At 35.5% G+C, this 14,662-nt stretch overlaps 1 protein-coding gene across 8 annotated transcripts in view; it reads left to right on the top strand.

Moving 5' to 3' along the window:
• The window catches only part of SOX5 (SRY-box transcription factor 5), a 1,007,084-nt gene that overhangs the window by 956,968 nt on the left and 35,454 nt on the right, over positions 1-14,662 (top strand). For 7 of the 8 annotated variants that reach the window (XM_069489787.1, XM_069489788.1, XM_069489789.1 and 4 more), the window contains one exon: positions 7,195-7,372. The exons of the other annotated variant lie outside the window; for it this stretch is intronic. In XM_069489787.1, coding sequence (XP_069345888.1) covers positions 7,195-7,372 — 178 coding nt within the window. The remainder of the gene's footprint in view (positions 1-7,194; positions 7,373-14,662) is intronic. 8 annotated transcript variants of the gene reach the window in all.

Raw genomic sequence — 14,662 nt, 5'->3', positions numbered from 1 at the left:
GACAAACTGTCCTCAAAGAACTCAGTTCAAAAAAGCACTGTTCCACATAGATTTGTACCTAGGGTTTAAATAAAAAGTAAATGCACTTCCTTAATCCACTCTACTACTGACCACAAAAAACCAAAGCCTCAAAGCCATGTGCCTAGACGTCAGTTAGTTGCATTTTTCTGATGCTGGGCATATGATAGCCATTAATAAATAGTTGAAATACCATTCAATAAATAATGAATGAATGGATGGATGATTAAATAAATGTATATGTTTTTTTCTATTGCCATTAGAGCAGTATAAATTTGTTAGCTGTCAAATAAATGTTTGACTTTCAGTAATTAATTTAGGTAAATATTTAAGGAAGTGGAATATTTGAACCAGATCATCAAATAGATAATGAGAGTGAATAAAGATCTAAATAAAGATGAAATTTTTATTCTGAAGGGTATAATCATTTGCACATCCCCAGTAGTGCATCATGTGGTCCAACAACCCACATGTGGGTATATTTCCATGTTGTGAAGGACAAGGATAAAAACAGGAAGAAATGAATAGGCTTCTTTAGGATACTGGTATCTCTATGTTTCTGTTCTCTATTAAAATTCCTTGACAAAGAATTATAAAGGGCCGAGCGCGGTGGCTCACGCCTGTAATCCTAGCACTCTGGGAGGCCAAGGTGGGCAGATCGTTTGAGCTCAGGAGTTCGAGACCAGCCTGAGCAAGAGCGAGACCCCATCTCTACTAAAAATAGAAAGAAATTATATAGACAGCTAAATATATATATAGAAAAAATTAGCCAGGCATGGTGGTGCATGCCTGTAGTCCCAGCTACTCAGGAGGCTGAGGCAGGAGGATTGCTTGAGCCCAGGAGTTTGAGGTTGCTGTGAGCTAGGCTGACGCCACGGCACTCACGCCAGCCTGGGCAACAGAGTGAGACTCTGTCTCGAAAAAAAAAAAAAAAAAAGAATTATAAAGGCTAAGGGGTAGGGAGAGAGAAATAACCCTCCAGGATTCCACAGAATGCTTGTTCTTTGTTCAATTGTGTTTGATTTCTCTAAGTCATTTGTATTTGCACATTACAAAATTATGAATATTATTCAATTATGTTAGAGTAATATGATTTTTTAGAATAAACTTATTATTTGAAAAACGCCTAGGCTGAGTGCAGTGGCTCATGCCTATAATCCTAGCACTCTGGGAGGCCAAGGTGGGAAGATTGCTTGAGCTCAGGAGTTCAAGACCAGCCTGAGCAAGAGCAAGGCTAAAATATAGAAATAAAAATATAGAAAACTAAACTAAAAATATAGAAAAATTAGCTGGGCACCGTGGTGCACACCTGTAGTTCCAAGTACTCAGGAGGCTGAGACAGGAGGATCCCTTGAGCCCAGGAGTTTGAAGTTGCAGTGAGCTATGATGATGCCACTGCACTCTACCTGGGTCGACAGAGCAAAAGTGTCTCAAAAAAAAAAAAGAAAGAAAGAAAAGAAAAAGAAAAAGAAAACCATCTAAATTAAATATATATTTAACTTTATATAATTATTTTTCAGTGTTAAGTTTATGTGCAATAACCTTGGAGTCCATCATGACAATTGGTGTTTCTTCATTGTGTCTAAGGCTGCATATTTGTGTCACATTCTTTTCTTTATCCAATGTATTTATTTATCTATGTGGGAGATTGTCATTGGCTGGGATTAATTAATTGAAACCTCCACTGTTTCTACTACTTTGACCACAAGCTGATATTAAGTGAGATATTTGCTTTCAAACAAGTCGTAGTAACTATGAGTTAATGGAACATGCCTGAACTACATGTTTGTTTGTATATTACATGTTTTACATTCTATTCCAGACAACTAAGATTACCCAGTAGTTGACTAGGAGAAGTTATAATCATAAATAGGCTCCTAAAACTTGTATGTAGATAAACAAAATAATATTTTCTCATACCATCATATTGTACATGAACCCTTGGGATTTTCCTCAAAGAACGGTCTAGTCAAACAACTCTTTAATATTACCAAAGGAAATTTCAATGCTGTATAGTGTAGAGAAAAAGAAGCAAAAAAAAAAAAAGTTACCAAAATAAGTCAATTTGTGCCTTAACCTTTTAACTAATATATAAGATAGCAAATGTGTGTATTAACCTTCATGTGGCTTACTATGTGATAGAATTATATGGTTAGGTCTGAATTTCAGGAATTACATTCCATCAATGCCTTTGGAATTTAGGATTAAATCTGTCATATAAATTAAGAATATTGTAAGTTCAGTCTAAAAACCGGGGTTTCATTAGAATTTTCTGACCCTTACTTTCCTCCATGAGATTGTTAATTACTTCATAGTCCTAAAGATTAAATAAACTATTTGGAATATTTATAATGAACTCCCTATATATCTATATCATAGCCTTCTACTAGTTAAAACTTGTTTACCTTAATTTACATGTTTACTTAAGCTTAAATACTTAGTTTATATTTATCATATACAAATTTCGAGCTACTCAACAGATACACAAATTCTTCTTAACTATCACTTTGTGTATAAATGAAACAATTTTGAAATATGCTATTTTCAGAAGTTTCAGTTGGCAACCTTGTTTAAAATTGGGCAAGTAATTAAAAGGAAAATGCTTTGTTCGCTGCTTAATCGTGTATTTGATAGAAATGGCTTATTTTCCAGTGCTTTCTTAATCTTGAAAATTACTTTTTCATTTGTAAATTATTTACAATTTTAAAATGTATTTTTATTTGTAATAATGGGGGATAATCATGCTAAGCTTTCAAATTTCTCCTAAATACATATTATAAGTAAAAACAAAGAGAAAAAGTCTTACCTTCAGCATTTATTGTTCATATTCATAATTATAAGAATGCATGCCATAAATAAATACTCTACATCTATTTTATAGTTAAGGTTTTTAAATTTTCATCTAGTCAAATGAAAAATAATTAATAGAAAATGGGAAACTACTGTAATGTATTCTTCATGAATACTAGGCATTTGGTATGGTAGCTCAGTAATAAATTATTAAAAGAGCCAAATTGAGAAATAATATCATATGATGGGTCAAAATTATTTATATAGTTACCAGTACAAGGATCAAGCATTTGAGTTCTTATTAATATACAATTAGCCTGGGCACACAATAGAAAAGAAGGAAAGGGCAATTTTGAATGACATTTATATCAACTTTGGAACTGTCAACCTCTATTATGTCCTTGGGGCCTTGCACTTTTTGTCTTTCAGATATCTGTGCTGCCTTGAATGGAGGAGAATATTAAGAGTTCCAGTGGGTCTCTTGCTTTAATAAATGCTTTGAATAATCATCTTTTAGCATGTGCATGTAATAGTTCCTAGTGCTTAAAGCTAAGACATACGACATTTCACCCCATCAGCACCCACATCCGCATCATCTTCATCAACACCATCATCCCTCCCGCCCCCATACACATTCACACTCTATTTCCTCTGTGCTCATAAATCTCCCCCGTTCCAAACGCTGGGAATACACTTTTTCCTCTGTATTTTTTTTTTTCTTTCTGCATAGTCAAGTGAAACAGCTACTTTTAATTTCTCCAAGCAGCCCCAAAACTTTTGTAAGAGTTGTGATGCTGTCAAAAGAAAGTTCTTGGGTTGTCATGAGAGAAGCCAGTAGTGTCACACAGAAGGTAGTGAACAGGTACAACACTTGGAAACACTGCCTGGAATATTTATAGCTGCACAGTAAATAGTCAGTAAAGCCCCTATCTCACAGTCAGGATATTTAGGCTCAGTTGACAGGGAGAAGATCTGGATTCCAGTCTTCATTGTGCCACCGAATCTCAGTAGCATTTAGTTTACTATGCATATGCATGTTTCCATTTATTATTATTAGCATATATGTCCCAATCATATTTTAGAGACTGACATATTACGTACTTTTTAATGTTACCTCCTTATATTGCAAAAGCTTTTTAGATGACTTTGAAGTCTAATAAAACTTAATAGTCTCCTTTTATATAAAGCCACTGGCTTTTAAACTTCAGTATGCATCAGAATTACCTGGAATGCTTGTTAAAACACAGATTTCTGGGCCCCACCCCCAAAGTTTCTATGACAGAGTATTTGCCTTTCTAGCAGGTTCCCAGCTAGTGCTGATGGTGCTAGTCCCTGGGCCACATTTTGAGAACTATCCATCCATACTTGAGTAGACTGAAAGGACACAGCACTTCTGGTTTTCTGCCAACCATAACATAATATATGAGGTCATTAAATATGAAACATCCGATTTCGAATCAAAAGTGTAGACGATTATATCTCAAACAAGAAGCAGTACAATTAATCAAAGTATATGCCTTAACTATCGACACAGTTTTGCCACCTTAATGGTAGCTTGTTTATGCCAGCAGCAAAGAAGCCTGAAGAGTGAGTGGCAATGAAATCCCAAAAAGGCATTTTCCACAGCTTGTTGAGAATTGAATATTTTTCCTTGCAAAAAGTAGTCAAAAGCCTGGAAAAAGTGGTAGTCAGTTGGTGCAAGGTCTGGTGAATATGGTGGATGACAGAGAGTTTCCAAGTCCAGCTGCTGTAGTTTGAGCAACGTTGTTTGTGCCACATGTGGTTGAACATTGTCTTGCAGGAGGATTAGCCTGTCTCTATTGATCTCTCACTCGACTGCTTAATCACAAGCATCCTCATCATTTCATCCAGCTGGTTGCAGTAGACATCCACTGTAATCAAGTGACCAGGTTTCATGAAGCTGTAGTGGATAACACCTGCACTGGGCCACCAAACAGACACCATTAGCTTTTTTTAATGAATATTCAGTGTTGGACTGTGTTTCAGCACTTCATCTTTAAAGATCCAGCCATTGTGCCGAATGCTTGTGATTGTCAAAAAGAATCCATTTTTCATCACACATAACAATATGGTTTAGAAATAGTTCACCTTTATGTCGTGATAGCAAAGAAAGACAAGCTTTGAGACAATTTCTCTTCTGATGCTTTTAATTCACACGGAACCCATCTATCCAGCTCCTTTACCTTGCCGATTTGTTTCAAATGGTCCAATATTGTTGGAATAGTAATGTCAAACCTTGCTGATAATTCACATGTAGCTTGAAATGGATTCGCTTCCACTACAGCTTTCAGCTCATCGTTATCCACCTTGGTCTCAGGTTGCCCATGTGGCTCATTTTCAGGATTAAAATCACCAGAACGGAACTTCTCTAACCATTGACATATTGTGCTGTGATTAGTCACATCCATCCAAAGTTTTGAGCTGTCTGGGCTGCATTGGTTCTACGACAGAACTCACATTCAAAAATAACATGAATTTTTTACTTATCCATGGTTTTACAAAAATTGCTCTGAAAATTTTTTTGAAAGATAGTCACAAGCCAAACTGTGTGTTTGAAAGACTGAGAGGATGTACCTTCACAGTAAATACAAAACACAAAGTGTCAAAGTGAAATGTCTGAGATATCAACTGTCAAACTTAGTACTTCAGGAAATTGGACATTTCATACTTAATAACATAGTATATGGATTATGGCTGAACAGCTCAACTAAGTGTTTCAGATTGAACAATCTAAGAATAATTTTGCCTATATAGTTTATAAAATGCTAAATTAAACTTCTCCAAATTAATTGAGTCAATCATGGATTATCTTATTTTACTTCCCATCAAGATTCTATAAATCAATATAAATTTGGTATAATGTCCATTAACTTATTATGTATCTTACAGGATAGAAGATTGCCAATTTGAATTATCTCATGGATTTTCAAATAACTGTTCTTTTCTCTGAAACAAACCAACAAAAAAAAATAAAAATAAATTTTACAAGAGTATTTTTTCCTAGTCTGTTTATGGGTTTCCTAAGTGCACTTAACCATAGAATTGAATAATAATCCGATAATATTAAACCACTTAAAAATGTAAACTTGAAACAGATGTCATATGCCATTTAACCATTTTGTAAAGTGATTTATTTCAGTGTTTTTTTGGTAAAACCGTACATACAATTTTTGTTTGCATTAATTAACAGATCCATTCATGTCACCTAATTACACCATTTGATTAAAAATTGTTCTACTTTCAACAAGTTATCCTGCTATTCACAGATCTTTTATATTCTTAACTCATGAAATAGTAGCTAAGTAAAAACTAAATTTTTATTCTACAGCAATATCTATGTAAAGTTGGGTATAAGGTAAACCACAATGTGCAAACTAGTGGTGCAATATTCCAATTTTAGAGCATAGAAAAGGAATGAGATAATTTTCTCCATTTTCGATGAAAGAGAAGTAACGTAATGTTAATATTATCTTTTTCTTATATTATATGATGTAGTAGAACTCTTAATGATATCGTATCCATAAATTTCTGTATGAAATGATCTAAGGGCTTTTATAGAAATGTATAAAATTGAGTATAAACTATGGTTTGACCTGTTTAAGTATAAAACAGTTGGAAATCATCAACCATGCTAAACTGATCTCATACAAATCTTCATGCCACATGTAGTATACTATGAGGAAAATCTGGAAAACAAATCTAATTTAAAAGACATGATGTTTGTTAAGTGTTTAGAATGGAGTGTCACATATAAATAAGTAATACATATTGGGACAATGTTAATTATGTTTATTTTCATTTTTAGATCAAATCAAAAAGTGTTTCTGTGAGTCGTAGGTGAAAGGATTATTTTCGAAGAGAGTTAGAAAATTTTCTTTTGTGTGTGTGTTTAATTTGGAGAGCCGTTCTGATCAGAGGTACACAGCCATGTAAGTCCATCATGGGTGCTCCTGCCTTAGCACAAGGGCACAAAGATGCTTCAGATTCAGCCCCAGTTCTTTGGAGGTTAAAAAAAAACCTACCTACCTCATAATTTTATATTTACTATGTAATGTCTCAATAAAAATGAATAGTACCAAGAATAGCTTTTTAAGACTATTTCTTACAGGTTACATCAATTACGTGCTTTCTGTGGATAGCTGAGTGCACGTGTGCTTTCTCTCATACAAAAGGCATTTCGTAATGTGTGGTTGAAAGTGACATTATGTTGACAGGTAACCAAACACTATGCTGTTCAGATTGGATGTTAAGATCACTGATTGGTAGAGTAATTTGATGGGAAATGATAGGCTGTGTACCTGTGTTTTCTAGACATTTTTGATCAGCCTTTCCTTATCACAGCTCATGTTCTGATGATCATTGCAGGATGAAGTGGCACAGCCACTGAACCTATCAGCTAAACCCAAGACCTCTGATGGCAAATCACCCACATCACCCACCTCTCCCCATATGCCAGCTCTGAGAATAAACAGTGGGGCAGGCCCCCTCAAAGCCTCTGTCCCAGCAGCGTTAGCTAGTCCTTCAGCCAGAGTTAGCACAATAGGTAAGTTCTGTTTCTTTTGTTCTTTTCTGTTTATGGCTAATTTTCTGTTTATGGCTATTGAATGAAATCATCTTTAAATGGCACATCACATATACCCTGTGCGTGGCTTGAGTTCTATAGGAGAGTTTCAATCTGTAGAACCACATAGGTCTGCTTTAAACATGCCAATGAAATTTCTCACTGAAGTCAAAGTTATAATGTCCACCTGAAAATCTAATTGTATTGGTATATGTTTATATATTTATGTACTTAAGTTTATGAAAAAGAAGCCTAAATGACTAATGACAGGGAGCAGTGGTTCTAGAATGTTCTTGGTAGGTGACTTGTCTTTTCCAGCACTGAAATTTATTTCCCTTTTTTTTGTGATGTGTACAAAGTACACATAATGATGAAATGCATTTTGCCTGGATCAGCAGTCAACCGTCAGGATGTGAAGTCTGTTCAGTTCCATTCTGCTTGAGAATTACTTGAAGACACCAAAGTATTATAAAAGAGTGGATAGCTTCAATTCTCCATAACTGTAAATTCAGTAAATTGTAGAAGGTATTTCTATAAGCTGACTTTGAAAAATTCAATGATTTTTATTTTAGTATACTTATTAGATGCTTATTTCAACCCCCATTTATTGATATGTTTATTATTTGCATACAATTTCCAGGAGACTAGCATAGGTCAGCCCAAGGAGTTCATGGTTTAGTTGAGGAAATCAACCATCCTCTAATACAAGTCAGCTGTAGTAAGTGCTGTCTCAGAGCACAGATAACAGTCCTATAGTCATAAAGAGTAGAGTGTTGGATTCTGTTTGGGAAGGATCAAGGAAGACTAAGTTGGAAATAGCCTAATTCAAACTGAGCCTTGAAGAAGAGATACATTTCTAAGCAATCTAGGCAGTAAGGAAAAACACAAAGTAAAACAGCATCTTTTTGAGAAATACACTGATTTTTCTAGATTCTAGAATGAATATGTAGTGGAAAGTGATTAAAGCTAAAACTGAAAGGGTCAGATGGAATCTGATTGAATGCTATCCTAAGGAATTTTGACTTTTTCCCCAGGCAACAATGTGATCAGAACTTTAAGAAGAGTGTTGGCAGAAGAAAGATTGGAATTGAAGAAACCGTTGTTTTAGTGTAGGGCAAGAGTAAGTTACATGAGACAGAAATAAGCAGTGGTAAATTAAAGGAGGAAATAGATTGAAAAGATATTATTAAAGAAGAATTGACACAATGTGTCCACAATAGAATGTATCTGCTAGGGGTCCAGTTGTAGACAGAGGAGCCTAGGATTTTGAGTTTATAAAATAAGAGGGATTGTGCCTCCCTTAACTATGAAAATGGAGACCAGACTGGAAGCAGATTTGGGGAAAGATATAAATACAAAAATTTAATATGTGTTGAGTTTGAAATACAAGGAACCATTTAGGTAGAGATGTTTAGGAGAAAACTGTAAATGCAAGTCTGATATGTAAGAGGGGTGCTAGCATTTTAGATATGGAAATTATTCCTTGATGATGTAGTTGAAGTAAGGAGAACAAATAGGTTCACCAAAAAAGAGTGTATCTAGTAAGAAGAGAAATGGGCTGAAGAATCATGTAGGTACTACCTATTGTATTAGTTATCTGTTGCTTTATAATAAATTAACCTAAAACTTAGCAGCTTAAAATAGCCAACATTTATTATCTCAGTCAGCTTAGCTGGGTAGTTTTGGCTTAGGATCTCTCATATGATTGCAATCAAGATGTTGGCCAGAAGTGCAGTCATCTCTAGATTTTACTGGGGATGGATGATCCATTTCCAAGATGACTCACTTTCATGGCTGTTAGCTGGAGGCCTCAGTTCTTTGGCATGTGGCTGTAACCTTCCTCAGAGTGCGTGATCCAAGGAAGAGAGCAGAAAGATAATAATGCCTTTTATGACCTGTTCGTGGACACCCACAGTCAGTTCTGTTTTATTCTGTACCTTATAAGAAGATCACTAAGTCCAGCCTAACTCAAGGTAAGGGGAATTATCTCTAACTCTTGAAGGAAAGAGTGTCAAAGTATCTTTGGATATATTTTAGAACCACCACCCTTTTTTAGGTGGAAAACTGAGTGTTTTAGAATAAGAATGAAATGAAGAGCAAGCGAGTGTGTTAGAATAAGAATGAAGATGGAGCAGGGTCATGCTAGCCTAGGAAAACTAAGAGTTTCAAAAACAAGGGATCATTTACTGGTGACACATTCTGCAGGAAAGTTAAAAACCATGAAAAAGAAAAGCCTTAGGATTTAGCTGGGGTTCACAGATAGGTAAATTCTGACAGATAAGTTTTAGTAGAATGGTTTGAACAAATTTCCAACTACAAAGATTTGAAGGATATGAGGAAAGAAAGTGCAGTTGATGATATAGACTAATCTTTTTGTAAGCTTGGTGTTGAGAAGTGATTATAGTTTGAGAAGACTGAGTAGAGACAGGTTTTAGAATAGGAATATATATATATATATATATATATATATATATATTCCTCTTCAAGGGGGAAGAGGAAGAAGAGTTGGAGAGATGAGTACAAGGGTGACAACATAGCAAGGACATGATGAGAAAGGATTAGCCTTGGAGGGAGAAAAGCCCCTTCTTTTTTCTGAGACTGAAAGAAATGAAGAGAAAAATAGTAAAGTTTCAGAGAAATTTTGGGATGGACAGAATGAAAGCTGAAGGAGTATGTTTCAAATCCTTTAATCTCTACAAAGTAGAATTCCAGATTATTTGCTAAGAGGAATTTTCTCTGGGGCAATGAGGTAGCAGTGAGAAGAGAAACAAGGAAAACTGAAGTTTTGGGAAGCTTGAAAAAGTTTTGGGATACACATGTGCTTTTTCATCATTATGGTCTATATCTGTTACCCTGCTCAACATCCTAAATAAGCACCAAGATTAGATTTGTTTTTAAGAACTAAGTTTGTAAAGGAAAAAGCATTTTATTTGGCAAGGAAGATTCACTTCCATAATACATATGAAGGCTCAGGAATATCACGATGTTGGTATATGAGCTGAACTAGAATATTTAACTAATAGAGTAATGTATTTACGTTTTTATCATATATGACTATTTTTACTTTGGCTTCCCAAGGATTAAGTATGACAGTATTTTAGAAAGGCAAGAACATATTTAATGACATTTGTAATGACTATTTCTATACTAAAACATCTTTTTTTTCCTGAAAAGTCCCTTCACCACATACACATCCCTCATATTTTCCAAGGATCTGAGGCCACTACAATTTACTTTTCTCTTTTCAACAAATGCAGATGTTCAAAGCTAAAACTTTAATGAGTAATAATGTGGTTGGATAAAAGCTGTGAGGATTAATGGTGTTGTAAAGGTCACCCCTGAAAGAAGAATTAATGTGTTGTGCCATTTATAAACCATGGAAAACTGTGGACCAAAAGATAAGTTATCATTAATGACATGGGGCTCTTTGCTATATATCTATTAGCTACAAATATAGAAAGTCACTTTTTTGAGGTTGGTGACCAATATTACAGTGTATTTCATAAGAATCCTTTTGATATGGTACACAAATGATAGGAGCTCCAAAGAAAGGGAGTCCTTAAAAGGCATAATAGTTCAGAAGAATGATGGATAATTTTAGAATCTTTTAACCAGATGTTATTTTTCCCTTATTGGCCTTTTCCACCTATATTATACATATGTGTAACACTTTTCATTTTTTTCCAAGCATTTTTTTCATCTGTTTTCTCACTGCAGCTGTTCTAGAATTAGAGACCCTTAACAGATAGAGTAGATATCCATACAATCTAGTCAAAACTTATTTTGCAGTTAAGGAACACAAATCTAAAGAGGCCTTTACCTAGGGTTTTGAAGGAATTTCCTGTCACAGTGTAGACAATTCTATGATTCTATGTTTATTACTTCTGTTTTAATTTTAAGGAAACAAATGTACATGAAGATCTAGTAATTTGTCCAGACTCACAACCAATGGAGGTTGGGGCATTACAACCATAGAGTATGGGTTGGCGTCCTTTGTTTTTAGTTATTGTCTTTTGGTAACCTCTGTGCATTAGAAGCTCTTCTCAGTCATTTATCCTTTCACTCGTCCATCCAACAAATGAGAATTAAGTACTTTCTCTATGCCATACATTTTTCTAAGTCTAGGGGATAAGCAGATGACAGTGTTGGACTGAGGCTTTAGGTGCCTATAGTCTCTGTCCTAGCATGGCCTTGGAACATATTGGAATATATTCTTTTTACCCTTCATTCTTCAGAGGCATTAACACATGAAACTTAAAACTTTACCTGAGCAAATGTAGTAGATGCACACTGACTAAATAAAATAAAGGGAAATATTTTCAAGTTCATCAATTGGGTACTTTATTTCTACCACTTGCTAATTTAAAATATGACATGAAGGTGGATATTATTTTGAAGTTTCATTAGCTTATGTTTTTAATGAGCAAAGCTTATACAAAGGTTTTAATGAGAAAAATTTTGTATGTGGGTAGACGATTGAATGAATGAAAAGAATATTGTAATTCATAGAAAGCCATTGGATTATCAGGAAGTTGGGGATATCATTCAGAGACATCTGGCAATTAATATTTTCATAGCATTTTACAGTTTACAGATTGCTTTCACATGTATTGTCTAATTCTTGTGAGCGTTCACAGTTGAAAAAATGGCTACATATCAGGGTGCCAAAAATTTGATGATGATCAGTGACCTCAGAAATAGAAAAAAATTTAATATTTGTTGAAAATCACTTGAAACACATATGCCCTTACTTTTACTTACAGCTAAAAAGTCCTATATAAAATAAATATGTAGCAATAAGAATTTGTATTACCCTAATATCATGTGTTAAATCATGAATTTTAATAAATCTGTGCCATATGGTAAAGGCTTCTATTGTTAAGAAGACAGATAATCAATGAACTTGGAATTATAAAGGCAGATACTTTCAACTTAGAATATGTATATATTCCTTCAGCAGAACCTGCCAGGCGCCAAAGGAATAAGATTGATTAAAAAATGCCCTCAAGTAGTTCACAGACTGATGTGAAAGGCAAACTTAGAAAAATGCAAGACAATGTGACAATAAAAGTATTTACAAGGTTTTAAAGGAACATATAAATGGAAAGTACTAATCTTTCCAAGGAGCATATCTGGGGTATGTCAGAGAAGTCCTCACAGAAGGGGTGACATTTGAATAAATTCCCAAACACACCAGACAGAGAAAGCATTTCAGCAAAAGAGAAAATCTTGGGAGACACGATTGGAGAATGAGGAGAGGAAGGCCTGTCCCTGGAACAGGGAAAGTCCTGTGCAGCTTAAACACAGGGCTCATGAGAGATTGGCAGGAGGGGACATGGGAAAGATAAGCAGAGTTGATATCATGACGAGAGACTTTTAGGCTATGTTAAAGTATTTGGAGCTTATCCCAGAATGATATTTTTGAGGGAACATCAAAGAGTTTCAAAAGTTCCATTGTATTTGAGAAAGGCTGCATACTGTTATCTCATGAAGATTCACAACGCACATTAACATATTCCAGATTTTGAAAATTCATGCAATGAAGAAAGCTTTTTAAGTTTAACATAGTATTTTCCTACACTTATTTAAACCTGGAATTATTTTTCAAAGACTGTTACTTATCATCATTTTATGAACTGTACCTTTAAGCATGAGGGTACCAAGAGATGGGTTTTTAATTGGGGATTTTGGATTTTGACTTGATCCAAATTCCTTTTTAAAAAAAAAAAAAAATCCTGGAATGCTTTTTCTGGAAGCAGAGTAGAAGATGGATTCAAAGAGTGTAAGCCTAAAAATAGGGAACCAGTTAGAAGGCTAAGGCATCAACACAAGTGAGAGAAGGAGGTGGCTTTAAGGAAAGCAGGGACTGTGGGAATGCAGAAGCAAATTTGAGGGCTGAGGAAGAGGCGTAACTGTCGGGGCCTGGCTGCCTTTTATCTCTATGGGGTAAAGGAGATACCTTAGCTTAGATGATTCCCAGGTGACTGGATGGGGAACTGTAAAGGTTTATGGAATATAGAAAGAGCAGATTGAGGCTACAGGAAATGGATGCGTTCTGAGCCAGACATGCTGCATTTCAGGTACTCATGGGACAAGTAGAGAAGCTTAGTAGGCAGATAAATATATCAGCAATCAGGAAGGGTTTGAGACAGGCAGTAGTTAATTTTATACTACTTGGGACTACCCTCTCAAGGCTTAGGGACATGGTTAAGACCAAGGGTGGTATATTGCTTTCCTAGGGCTGCCACAACAAATTACCATGAACTGGGTGGCCTAAAACAAATTTATTCTCTGGCTATTCTGGAGGCTAGAAATCCGAAGTGAAGGATCAGTAGGGTTTGTTCCTTCTGGAATCTCTGAGGGAGAACCAGGCCTCCATGCTGCTGACTCCTCGGCATTCCTTGGCATATCTGCGTAACTCCAGTCATTGCTCCTGTATTCACATGGGTGCTCCCCTGCCTCTGGGTGTCAAGTCTCTCACTCTCCTTTCTCTTACAAGGATGCAGTCATTGGATTTAGGGCCCACCCTAAATCCGGGGTGATCTCACCTCAAGATCCTTCACTTAATTACATCTTCCAAAACCCTAATTGCAAATGAGGTCACGTTCACAGATACTGGGGGTTAGGACTTGGATATATCTTGCCAAGGAGGGTGGGTGGGTGCAATTCAACCTATTTACAGGTGATTTCTGTTTTTTTTTTTTTTCTTTCTGTGTAGGCAGCCATTAGTAATTCTTTCCCTTTAGAATTTATCTCCTCCAAAATCATACTTTTTAATTTGTTCCTTCTTTTCTGCCCCTAAAAATATATACAAGAGGCCTTTAAAAAAAAAAATGAAACCTTTGAGAAGTATTTTGGTAATGGTTAAGAAACATTGAGGCATAAAAAAATCAAATTGTGGTAAATTTAACAAAGTTACAGAATCTCGCAGATTTCTTACATTAATGATTCCTCACTGGCCTTTTCCCAATCTCATCTGACATGTTAAGGAGAAGTCATACTGACCTTTGCCCTCTCACTTCCCTCAAGATTGAGGCTCACCAAACCACTCCATACACAGATACCCTCCCGTCTGAGCCTTACTTTAGTTGCTGCCTAAATTTATAATGAAGGCAGAATAAAATGTATCAGACGACCATTTTGGATCTCTTCAAACTCCGATGGGCTGCCTCCCATTTCACTGAACCTTTCTACTAACCAAGAAATGGCATCCACTCACAGATGCATCATAATAGTCAAAGCCTTGTAACACAAGTGCTAAGGATGTACATA

Source organism: Eulemur rufifrons, chromosome 16 (genome assembly GCF_041146395.1).
Source record: "Eulemur rufifrons isolate Redbay chromosome 16, OSU_ERuf_1, whole genome shotgun sequence".
Taxonomy (NCBI): Eukaryota; Metazoa; Chordata; class Mammalia; order Primates; family Lemuridae; genus Eulemur; species Eulemur rufifrons.
Note: the sequence above shows the minus strand (reverse complement) of the source record. Positions and strands in the feature narration are given on the sequence as shown.